We start from the raw sequence: 12,584 nt of genomic DNA on the forward strand, positions 1-12,584 counted from the left end.
GCTGCCAAAAAGGCATGGATGGCATCATTCATATGCATTTTATTCAGCTGCCCCCTCCTTTTTGTTCATGTTCCTCCTGGGGAAAGGCAGCATGCTGCTTGCTGGTGAGAAAGCTTGGAAGGCGTGAAGTAACTGTACCACGAAAATTCTGACCAAGAACCCCACAGAATACCAAGGAAGAACAGTGCATTATAAAAGGAAATGGGGTGTGAAGGATTTTTAGAATATAAAGCAACCTATACAGTGGACCAGCTCAGAAGCTTAAACCAGATATATTTCCTATTATAGTGGGTGTCTCAATTAACCTAAGTCTACTTAGATTCAGTCCCTGATCAACTCATCGTGAATTAAAAAAAAAAAAAAGAAGAAGAAGAATTTCTGGGCCTGCAAATTTGAGGGCCAGATCTTTCATCCAAAGCCTCTAAGGTTCAGTCTACTTGTAAGGCTCTGTCCAAGCATCCAGAAGGCTTCCTCATGTCTGATGTTTCTTTAGTTGCAATCAACCAGCAATTGCCCTGTGTAAACTATACACACCACAAGAAAATGAGTTAGTTTTTCCAGTGTTCTTCAACTTTCATTGTTATCTCTAATTTGTTGAAACTTAGATGGAGGAAAAGAAAGGACTCTTTATCAAGGAACTGGGTCACTCCTTAAGGGATTGACTGAAGATCATCTTTTTCTGTTGCTAAGGATGCTAGCCTGCAGAGGACCCCAGGACCTCTTTCTGAAAGGGCCACACTGCCCTATAGAGTTGTTCCTCGGATTCTTGGACTGGAGTAGGTACTGCCTCACAACTCTAATGAAATGCTTAGACTTTCTAATGAAATACTATGCTCTGCATAGTAATGGAGCAAAAGACCCTGCAAGCCGAAGAGTCTGGAAATAGTATCTCGCATTTGCAGATAAACATGGGATGTATTTATTGAGTATACTTAGTAATTATTAAAAATATGTCATTCCCACAATTATATTAATGCATTAAAAAGATTAACTAATGCCATCTTACCTGTAACAATCTTAGTCGTTGTTCATTGTTGAATCTTTCCACAGCAGCCCAGAACCACCGGATTACAATATGATTGTCATGATAGCCTATCACACCAGACAAGAAAGTTCAAATTACTATGACTGTTCTATCTTAAGCCACCATGACACTCTGACAAAAGACTCCCAGACATAAATCAGCACCTTGGATTCATTAAAGGTTGTTTATAATTTAAGACTAAGAAATAACACAAAAAATAAGACTAGGGAATAACACTGTAAATATGATTGTATGAGTGTCAAAAAGTCAAACAAAAATAAAAATAAATGAAACCAAAAGGTCTCTGTTTCCATGTAGGAGTCACTACATAAAGCTAGTGGAAAGAACAACAAAAAATGAGTTATTTTAACCATATGATTTCTGAAAAATATAATTTCTATTTTTGGAAAGGCTTAACTCTTTTGGTCATTCATTTAAGAAAAAATTTATGAATACCACTGAATGCCAAGCTTGGAGGTACAGTGGCCAAGAAAACAGACCTTCACGGAGCTTCTGGTAAGAGACACATTAATAAAGAAATTACACAAATAAATACATAATTGCAAACTATTTTAAAGCTACATATAATGTTCATATTTTTAAATCAAATTACTTTTTATTAATAAATAGGAAGAGCAATTTTATTACGTTAATTTCTTCAACTAATAAATCCCAAATAATCGTCAACCTAAATGTTACTTTTATTCCACATTTCAGTAGAATTTGATAAAATGCAAAAGTATCATCCCATGGGTGAATTAAGGCCGTAGGTGTGGATTCTAAAACCTTCAGTAAAGAAAAATTAAGTTCAGAGAAGAGGCTGGCAAAGATTAAGGCACAATTAGTGATTCAAACCAATCAACTGACATATTAAACGTGCATAAAGCTACCCAAATTCTGAGCCAGCAAAGGTTAAGTCCAAAATAGAAGGTGGGTAAAAACTATGTTAATTCGAATGTTTCCTCACATGTTTCACTGGTTATAGGCTTTCAGGAGAATACTGCCTTACTATTTACCACTTGAGCAGTGATGCTTAGCGCCCTTTGGAAATGAAAAGGCTCCAAGTGAAAGATAGATAAAACGAGATCGGACACGGTGCTGCACAGACTCCACGCCTCCTTTGGGCAAAGACTCGCTATTTGATGCAGAGCAAATAGCTTTCTCATCTCTGAAATAAGTACATTGGCTCTTGGTGACTCTAAAGTTTTCTGACCTTATGAATCAGTCCTTTTCTGCCTCTCGTTTTGTTGTTTGTGCCTTTTGGAGGAGGAGGAGGAGCAAAAGTGTCCCATTGTAATCTCTATAAACAGCTGCCTTATGAACATATGGCAAGTGGCAGCAGACCTGCCTCTTCATTCAGTGCCACCTAATTGAGTTAGCAAACATGGCAACAAACACTGCCCTTTTCCTGCCCTCTCCCCCAGCACTCTCCTCGGAAGGATTTCATTTGATAAGATTTACAATAACCATAGAAATAGGTACTTGATTAGTCATATACTGTGAATAAAAGTTCATACTGTGTAAACACAAAAATGGCTGATTTGATTAACGGCATTGCTATTAGAATTGCCTAGGGGGGAAAGTGAGCTAATACTATTTATGATAAGATGCCAGTTATATGGTGTGTTGGAGAAATTGTGTTCTAGTTAGTGAAAATAGTCTGCTTAACAAGTTATAATAACCAAGGCTATATATAGGTATATGTTGGGCCAACTGGAAAAGACTTATTACAGCAATTGGACTTCAGAATTAGCAGCATTGGAAACTGCAACTTAATACTGCCTTTCAGAGAAAATGGGCAAGCCAGGCCAGCCCATAGCAGCAGTGATGATTTGGGAGAGCCAAGCAGAGGCAGAAACAAAAGCAATTTAGCAAATATGTTATATTTTCACTCCACACTTTTAAAATTGTTTGTTAAATCTCTGTTTCAATTTACAGATAGCTGGAGAACTATTCAGCACTTGGTTTATTCTGCGAAGTGATGAATTCAGCGACTTAAACTTTGTATTTTTCACTCTCCAAGTTCAGAACTCTTGCTAAGCTCTTACCTTCTGAGTTAAAAAACCAAAACCAAAAACAAAAACAACTGTTATTTGTCTGAGGACTTTATAACACTGAAATAAATTTCAGAAAATGTATTCTTTCTTTGCTTAAAATTACTGGATAAAACTTTAACTCTTGGTTACTACCAGGTCCCTTTCTACGTGTATTGATTCAGCGATCAAATTTCAGTAGCTTCAATCTCAATTACTAATTGAGATTTTGTATTGATCTACAGCAATGCCATTTGTAAAAACTTCCCATTTGGTGAAGTGTCATATAGTACAGTTTTTAACTAATCTTACAGCAGTTTCCTTTTCAGCTGAACGTAATGTTATGAATTTAGAAGGGCTTGGTCAATAAACTTCTTGAATTTTGAGAACCATGTCTTATTGCATGCATGTGTTTCAACTGTGAATTCCAACTGGTAAGTAATTCAATGAAATGTAAGAAAACTGCGTTTGCTCTTCAGGAAGCTCAAAGGCTGTGCCTCTTTAAGTTTTAGAATGAAGATAGAATAGGTGGAGTGTGACTCAAGGTGCTTCACTACCAACACCATAGAACAATTAATTAGTGTTCTATGGTCACATTTCTTCACCAACAATTAAGTGTTATGACATGCTTAGATGCAGTGTAAACAGTTCTTCCTCCATTTGACAGATGAGGTAACTAAGAAAAGAAGGGGATGTACCTTGCCACGGTCTCACAGGAGACTGCATCAGACCTACAATTAGAGTGCAAGTGTTTTTGCCTGCCTGGGATTCAGACAAGCATGCCAACCATTTGCCTGTCTTTAATTTCAAATTTAAAATCCAGCCACCTATACATCAAATTTCACCTCCTCTATATTCTGTGTTGTTTCTCCAATCACTCAGGTCTATTTCAGCTGTGCCTGCGATGACCAGTTCTAGCTCTCTTGCATCAAAAACAGATACCAGCCTGGCATCCACCACCTATGGAATAAAAAGAACACAGGGTATGGCTTAAGAACCGGGAGAAATCTCAGCTATAATAAAGCCTCATCAGAAGAGAGCATAAGAAGTTTCGGGAATACTATGGATATACTCTGTGTAGGTACTTTAAAAACTATAAAGCTCTCCACAAGTATAAGGTATTTTCAGTACAAGGTTGATGAGATTTTTCTCAACATAGTTTTTACTTTATAATTGAGCACTAATTAATCCAGTTTCTTTTTCTCTTTTGAAAAAGATCCAGTGCTCCTACAAGAAGTCATACGGAGTTCTTGTACATCTCATTCAGACTCTTAGATACAGTCACTTCCCATATCAAGCATGAGATACCCATATTAAGCATGATTACCCATATCTAAGCATGAGTAAGACATATGACTTCAATGTTATCAGTGGTCATTAAATTGTCAATTTGAATTCAGGTCATTTTATTTCAGTGATGTCTTGTAACAGAGAGGAAACATATAGGAAAAAAATGGAGGTTATAAATTGTAAGAGTACCAATAAATACAGAAGGAAAATGGAAATACAGCATGCAAAAAAAAGTATAGTAAGAAGGACTGTGGTATCATTGATATCAGACTACAAAACCCCCTCCTGCTGACGGTCTTTACCTCATAGAAGCCGCGCACTAAGCTCTCTGTTTGTTGCACAACACCCCTCTCAATTCTCCATTTCACCATCCTCTCGATATACTCCTTCTTGTTCTTCTCTGTGACTGGGATATTGGCACCCCCTGGTTTCAATTCTCGTTCGGTAATCTGAGATTAAAAAACAAAAGGACCGACCATAAAGCAACACTCTTGAGGTATAAGAACACTGTTACCAATGAGCTGAAATCAGCCGGCTACTGGTCCCTGCCCTGGCCCGGGGCTCATCTCACAAGCAGGTCGTGAGGCATCAGCATGGAGCCCAGCACACACCGGTGTTCAGTAAAAACTGGGCATTGAGCTAATATCTGAAAGCCTCACTGATTAAAATATAAATATTGAAAGTGCTGAAGGTTAAGTTTTAAATCCTGATAGACAGATAGCCTTTTAACTGGAAATCAATTGGCTATAGATTCTGGCCCACTGCTATTTGAATGTTGAACAAAAATACATATCCACAAATTCCTTTAGGGTTCAGAATGAACAACATATACAAAGTCTATATTTAAGTAAAAATTTGCTTTAAGGAAACAGGATTACAATCCAGTGAATATTAAATTGAGAACTTCTTTTCCAAAACACAAAATTCAGAAAACCAGCTAAACGTTAATTTCTAAGTAAGAATATTACTTGTGAACTAGTATACAATTTCTGAAAGAAATCTTTTAACCAACGCTTCCACTAACCCTAAAAAACCAAGAAGTTTTCAAACCTGCATCAAAATATTATTTATTCCCACAGTTTCAAAACAACCAATTTCAGTTCTGAAATATGAATGAGAGTTAAATATAAATGCCAACCAAACAATTTAACATTCAACTCTGGGATAGCATGGACTTTTAAAAACTGTATTTTATACAAGTGCATTCTGATATCTTATGTGGATACTTTAGTTAGAAATAAAAAGATGCTTACAACACACAAATAGTTATCAGAATCTGTAAATCAGAACATCTTAATCTGCAGCTGGCATTAGAATAATCTTTACAACCAAGATTATTTAAGTGGACACAAAACTGAGTTTAACCCACCCAACAAGTCACAAATAAATAAGCTGTGGATCTTAGCCACTGAATGAATTCTTCATCAACCAATAGCCTTCAATTACTACACTTAGTCACCAGTTATTCACATACACAGACCTGCCCAAAAACTTCTTCATTCACAGTAAACGTGAGGTCCAGAATGTCATGGATATCATTGTCTTTCATCCACTGCAGGCTCTGGTGAAACTCTTCATCAAGGTATTCTAGGTCACTCAGGTCACACAGACTAAGATGACACACAGATAGAAATAAATATGTGGGCACAGCTATTAGCAAAAACCCAGAGTCATGAGGAAAAATAGCTAAGAATAAAAAACAAGAATAGATCACCTAAATAGTCAGTGATTTCTGAAATGTTCCTAATCAAACTCAATAATCAAACCAGTGAAATAATTCAGAAATTTGGTATGAAATTTTAAAATCCTGGATATATATAAAGTGCCTTAGGAATCACGCAGTCTGTCCTTTTTTTCAGAGACACAGAACTAGAGGTGCAAAGAGTGGCTGCCACTTGCACAGTCACCCACAATTAATTCCAGAGTAGGAACTAGAACTTGGGCTGACAACTTGGGTCCAGCATTTTTTTGGCTACAGTATATTACCTTAAAATATTGTTCTCCTCATTAAAAATTCTTTGTGTGTTTCTACACTTTACACTTTTCCCCCAAAAACTAGATTCTGTGACCCACATTCACATACTTCCCTTTTTTTCCATGATTCTGAAAACAGGAAGCCACAGAATCTCTCTACAATTATAATTTTCTATATTTATCTCCTTTTTTTTTCTTGCTAAATGAGGATCTATGTAAGGTGGAGTTACTATTATACAGGTGTAAGATGGTAACAATTGATTTGCTTTAGTTGTTTTGAAATTTACATCCATCAGCCTAATTTCAAAGGTCATTTTGTTTGGTTTAGTCTAGACATTTATTAGGCATCAAGGATGTGCCAGACATCTTAATGGCTACTTGATAAACATTTACTGACCTCAAGGAGGGTAATGTAATGGTCTAGTTGGGGAGATAGGCACACAAATAGATAAGTTAATATAAGGTGAGAAGTGATAGCCTAGGGTGGGTAATACTTACAACTTGCGAACTATTTTTATAGGTATGTTAGACTCCAATTAGAAAATAAAGATAAAGTAGATATAGGAAGCTCTCATAGCAAACATGAAGGCCATTTACTTTGACTTGGCGATTTAGGAAAAGCTTTTTGGAGTAGATAATACCTATATTAAATTTTGCAGGATGTTTAAAAGCTAGAGAGGTAAAGGGGAATGGATGAAAAGAAGGAGAAGGGGAAAAGAAAAGAAGAAAACAACATGAACCGAGCACAAAGGCATGGAATTTGCAGACTACTTCAAGCAAATTGGCAGGACCAGAGAGTTAACCACAAGACCAGAGAGTTAACCAGAGATTGAGGCTGGGAAGGTAGCTGGGAGCAGGCTTTGAATGTCATACAAAGGTGATTCAGAATGAATAAAAGGTTTTAAGACAGGGAATAACATGATCAGATGTAAGATATGATTTTAAATTGTTTCTCTGGACTTTGCAGTGTAGAGGATTACTTAAATAGGAGAGGGGGGTATTATTAGAGGGTGATCAATTTACAGACCACAACGGTAATCTGGACAAAATAAGGGTTTTAATTAAGGTCCAATTAGTAAGAATGGTGAGGAAAAGATGAATTTAAAAATTATTTAGGACGCTAATGTGGAAATTAGTAAATGGTTTTATTGGGGGGTATAAAGGAGGATATCTAAAAATAGAGGTGGCAAATAAACTCATGTTGCAAGCCAACTCTGATGAATTGCTAGTCTTGGGGGCTTTAAGTTAAAAAAATTCCGGAGGCCACAACAAGTTCAGCAGGAAAAAATACTATAAATGATTTGTGAACTATATCATGGGAACAGGATGGGAGATGGGAAAGAGTAGAACATACGTTGTGTGTTTGCCATCCCTGTTTGAGGATGACTCCTGACATCTGACCAGAGTGATCTGAGAATACTGGGATCATGAACTGTGACTGAGCACAAGGGAGAAGGTACATTTTCAGGTCAGAGAAAATTGACGAGTTTAGTTTTCACCCTGTGGATCTGAGTTGCCTGTGAGATACGCAAGTGAAGATAGTTAGTGGAATGGTGACCACTTGAGCCGACAAGTCAAGAGAGATCAAAACAGAGGGTGCAGATTTGAGAGTTCGTAGGAGATGAAACAGGTGACGAGATTTCCCCATGACAACACAGAGAGAAAGAAAATAAGGGGGGAGAGGGGCAAGAATGAAAACTTCAGGAACATGAAGATTTAAGGGAAAATCAGAGGAGAAGCCCACAAAGGAAACATAAAAATCAAAGGAGAACAGGGAGAGGACAGTGTCATGAATGCCGTAAAGACTGAAGATAAATGGGTGGGGGTTGGAATGGTCAACGGTATCAAAAGCAGCAGAATGGTCCATTAAACATAAGAACTAAAACATATTCTTTAAAAGCTTCCATAGGTTGCTGGTGGAAAAGATGTCAGGCTAAAGTGTGTTGAGGGTGTATCAACAGTTGGTATACAGACGACTCTTTCAGGAAAGTTAAATGAGGAGATAAGAGATAAGGCAATGAAATGGGAAGATGCAAAATGGGCCATGGGGAACCAGAGACACAGAGGCCCAGTGCCCAGGTGCCTGGGGCTTCATCTGTCCAGATACCAAAAGGAGGATGGCAAACGTTTTCCTACTGACCCTCTTAACAGCCCATTAGAAATACTTTGGTTTTATTTGAGATCTAGGCCGTCATTTTCCAGAAAGCAAGTACACGGCCTCACTTAGGGACAGAGCTGCACAGAACCAAGACATCATTCGGTGCTTTCTCATTGCAAGTTTGAGCCACTACCCCCACAGACAGTTGCCTTCTCCTGTTCAGCCTTGTAAATTACTACTGATTACAGGACAGAAACTGTTTGCTCTACATTTTACAATAATTGCAATCCTTCATTGTGATAACAATGAATAAAAGTTCTGTGAATGATAAATTTTCATCTGCCATCATAAATCATTGCCTTGCATGTAGGGAGTTCTCAAGAAAAATATGGGACTGCCCACCTCAAACAAACAGACAGACAAACAAGCAAAATAAGACAAAAGGAGAATGAAGATATGAACCAAGACTAAGCAGTTAAAAGTCTGCATGAAGCAAAATATAAAATGCATCTCATAAAGGATAGGGGACTGTGTGAGTCACCAAGGCTAACCCACAACTATTCTATTAATAATCGGCATTAATACCACAGGAATTCCAGTGCTGTAGTTCAAGTACAATTGTTTTCAAGGGACATGTGTTGCAACAAATAAGAATAAATTATTTGGACTAGAGTGAAACTAAGACTTTGGAGGCGAGATAGGATGACAGGATTAGAAACAGAAAAAACACAGCAACTGAATTTGAAACTGTATTCGTTTCAGAAATCTAAACCACTACTAACTTTAATAACAACAGATTTGAGGTAGTAAGCAGATAAATGACATTGACATTTCAATAAAGGAAATATTGCATTCTTACATACTAATTATACAAGCAATAAAAATACTCTTACATTCTGAGAAGAGCCTTATAAAAGGGCCGTGTAAAGAAGGCATCCAACAAATACTGGTGTATTAGTGCAAGACCAAGGATCCTACCGCTGAACCGGAACCTGTGAAGGAAAAGCATGAGATTGCATACACATCATGGAGCAGTTTCTAGAATGCCTCCCAGCTCTAACCATCCAAGTTTGTCCAAGATTAATTGCCTTCTAGATCCATTAGAGTCTGTGTGCACTGTAGGCTATGTCTTCATTAGGCCAATATTCATAACTACCTGTTGAAGACATCTCTTTCACTCTGATATTTAGAGAGCTACTGCTCCACCTTCACTCTGTGCCAACAGTGTCCACTACGTAGCATCCACATGGCCACTGTGAATTCCCTGTGAGCATGTCAGTGAAATTTCCCCAAACCACTCCCAAGGGACGTTGACAGAATGAGACCCATGGTGGTGGGGAAATAATTCTCCTTCTAATTTTCTTGCATGAATAGTAGCAGGATTTCTGTAATACAAACCCAGTAGCAATTCCCTTTTGAGGAAAAGCCCAATTTCAGAGTGAGAAAGTTCCTATCCCTAGTCTCTCTCAAACCCCACTGCTGTTGATAATTGCCACCATCCAAGAATTATGCGTGTGGACATTTGGGGGAGTTTCCTCATGGGACATTCTGTTCTCTAAAATTTCAAGGCTCAATTCTACTCTGAATCACTTTGGAAACTTTATTAAATATATCTGTCATGACTGGATTTGCTCACTGAGATGTACACTTATTTTCTCTTTCAAAAGTACTCAAGTTTCTAGCTCTTCAAAAGTCTAATGCCTTCCAAAAGTGTAAACCCACACTGAGGTTCATACAGTCCATTTGTAATTTTAGTATTAGGCAGCCATTTTAAGATTAATGTCCAGCAGCTTTGTTTGTCTTTATTTCCACTTATGTTAGCACAACTGCAATAGCTACCATTGGGAGGACTCCAAATTACAGCAAAACGGAAGTTAATTTGAAGAATAAGTCCTAAAAGTTATGCCCTCCACCCACCAATATTAACCTCATGACTCAAAGAAACATTTTCACGAGTCCTACTCGTATTCTTTTTTTGTTTTGTTTTTGTTCCTATCAGTGAAAGTGAGCAGAAACAAGCAAATGGAGGTTATAAAACTGAAGTGTATAAATGCAGGGATTTAAAAAAATGTAAGAACATTTGGTAAGAGTGAATTTGGGGATTTTCAGAATAAATAATCCCCAGAAAGAAATCCTATACCAGTTTTCCTTGATGATTTTGTGTGAGAAATTTAAAAAGGGGCAATCCCTGGCTATAAACTTCAAATGGCTAATGGGGAAAGTGGCTCTTCTTCCAGGGATCTCTTCTACCATTACTCCCTGCAGGTCACCCCGTCCTCCCTCCCTCCCTCCCTCCAACTAGGACACCATGGTCACCTCAGCCACATACCAGTTGCTCTGCCCTTCCACCAGTGTTAGACACTTCCTCAAGGGCTGCTCTAGAAGCTGCCTGACCTCTGGGTCAGGATTTTCCCTTACCCACCCTCCCCCACCTCAGAGCTCAGAGATGCACGAGGTGCACAGAGGGCCTTAGAGACCTGACATCATCCATAACCTGCTTTGAATGGGAAAACATTTTGAATTCTACCCATCTCACTTAAAATGGGTCTTGCGGAACATAATCTATTCCTACCTTGGAGACTGCTTGTATATATAATTTGACAACAAAAACAAGTCAAATAAGATATTTAATTGAAAATAAGATTTTCTCCAAGGAAAAATATGTTAAAAGAAATGTGGATTCCTATAAAAATTTAATACCACAGAAAACCAACAGAAGAAAAGTGTTGGGAATAAACTTACTTACCATTCATGGTGATTGTCTACAAAAGCAGACATGGGACTTATTTGTACTGTGTATGTGTCATTGGCTGAATACTCAAATAAGCCATAATATGGGTTAAAGAGTTCTCTGGATACCAGGAAGAAAAACTCTCTGGAAGGTCCACTGTAATCCAGCCTTTAAAAAATCCACAAAAAGAACAACTAGTTATCCTATGCATATATACTACAGTGGAGGAGTTTACAATAAATAAATATATATATATATATATACACACACATATATATACACATATATATATATATATATCACATTTTCTAGAGCTCAACTTTCTATAGCACACTGATTACAAGTCTAACTGTCCCCATTCCAAAACCGTTCAAAACAAATTGAACAATTATGAGTCTTGATCTCACCCATGTCTTGACCCAGAATAGTGCAATGGACATTTTATATGGAGAACATCCAAAACATACCAGATAATGGATAAAGCAGCAGGCAATATGCTAATAATTTGATTGCATAAATATATATAAAAAGATAAATATTTCAAATGTCTGGAGTGAGGTTATAAGGAAAAAGAGTACAGTGGGAATGCTTTATTAAAACAGGATAAAACTAGAAGGCATCAGCTATCTACATCCATGGGACATGGAGTCCTCACGGATTTCTGAAACAAACTTAAATGGGGGGAAGAAAGAGACTTTGAGTGAATTAGTGAGAGAATATTATAGATACAAAGCCCCCTAGGGAGACCAGAGGCAAAAAAAAAAAAAAAAGAAAAAGGAATGATAGGGTCCAAGTGAAAACTTTAAATTATAAAACTCCAAGAAAAATTATAGACAAGAAAAATGAGGGTATGTAAAGATGTAAAGATTCCTCAGGAAACTATTTGGAGAAGAGGCTGAAACTCTAGCACCTGAACTCCAATGTAAATTCCATTTTACTTACGAAGATATCAGGGTCAAAGTGAAGTATGAGAACCGATTGTGTTAGGTTTGAGGAATGACAAGTGGCCAACGATGCTGAGAGCAAAAACTGCAGTACAGGAGTTTACAATCAAGCAATTTGATATGTTAAATTTAAAATGAAAAGTATAAAGGACATCTACCCTATGATAAATGTTTACACATGGGTTCAAGGACAGGAAGGAACGCAGAAGTGGGAATGAAAGCAATGGATAAGATGGGGTGGTAGGATTTTACAAGACATTGTTCACGCTATATTTTTTCCTCTTATGAAATTTCCTCCCTGGATGGATATACATATATATGTGTATATATATATACACACACATATATATGTGTATATATTTACATATACATATATACATATATATATATTATTAAAAAATCATCTGAGTCTCCATCTAGGTTGTGTGATGGAGAAAAGGATCCCATTATGGATAGAAGATGGAGTTGGGAGACTAGTAAGAAAAATAAA

The 12,584-nt window shown here is 37.3% G+C and overlaps 1 protein-coding gene across 5 annotated transcripts in view; it reads right to left on the minus strand.

The window, feature by feature from the left end:
- The window catches only part of HECW2 (HECT, C2 and WW domain containing E3 ubiquitin protein ligase 2), a 338,658-nt gene that overhangs the window by 17,665 nt on the left and 308,409 nt on the right, over nucleotides 1-12,584 (minus strand). For all 5 annotated transcript variants that reach the window (XM_081052009.1, XM_081052010.1, XM_081052008.1 and 2 more), the window contains 6 exons: nucleotides 11,166-11,318; nucleotides 9,313-9,411; nucleotides 5,828-5,957; nucleotides 4,650-4,796; nucleotides 3,903-4,017; nucleotides 1,007-1,092 (listed from right to left, as the gene is read on the minus strand). In XM_081052009.1, the coding sequence (XP_080908135.1) occupies nucleotides 1,007-1,092; nucleotides 3,903-4,017; nucleotides 4,650-4,796; nucleotides 5,828-5,957; nucleotides 9,313-9,411; nucleotides 11,166-11,318 (730 nt within the window). The remainder of the gene's footprint in view (nucleotides 1-1,006; nucleotides 1,093-3,902; nucleotides 4,018-4,649; nucleotides 4,797-5,827; nucleotides 5,958-9,312; nucleotides 9,412-11,165; nucleotides 11,319-12,584) is intronic.

The sequence above is a fragment of the Rhinolophus hipposideros genome, assembly GCF_964194185.1.
Source record: "Rhinolophus hipposideros genome assembly, chromosome: 6".
Lineage (NCBI taxonomy): Eukaryota > Metazoa > Chordata > Mammalia > Chiroptera > Rhinolophidae > Rhinolophus > Rhinolophus hipposideros.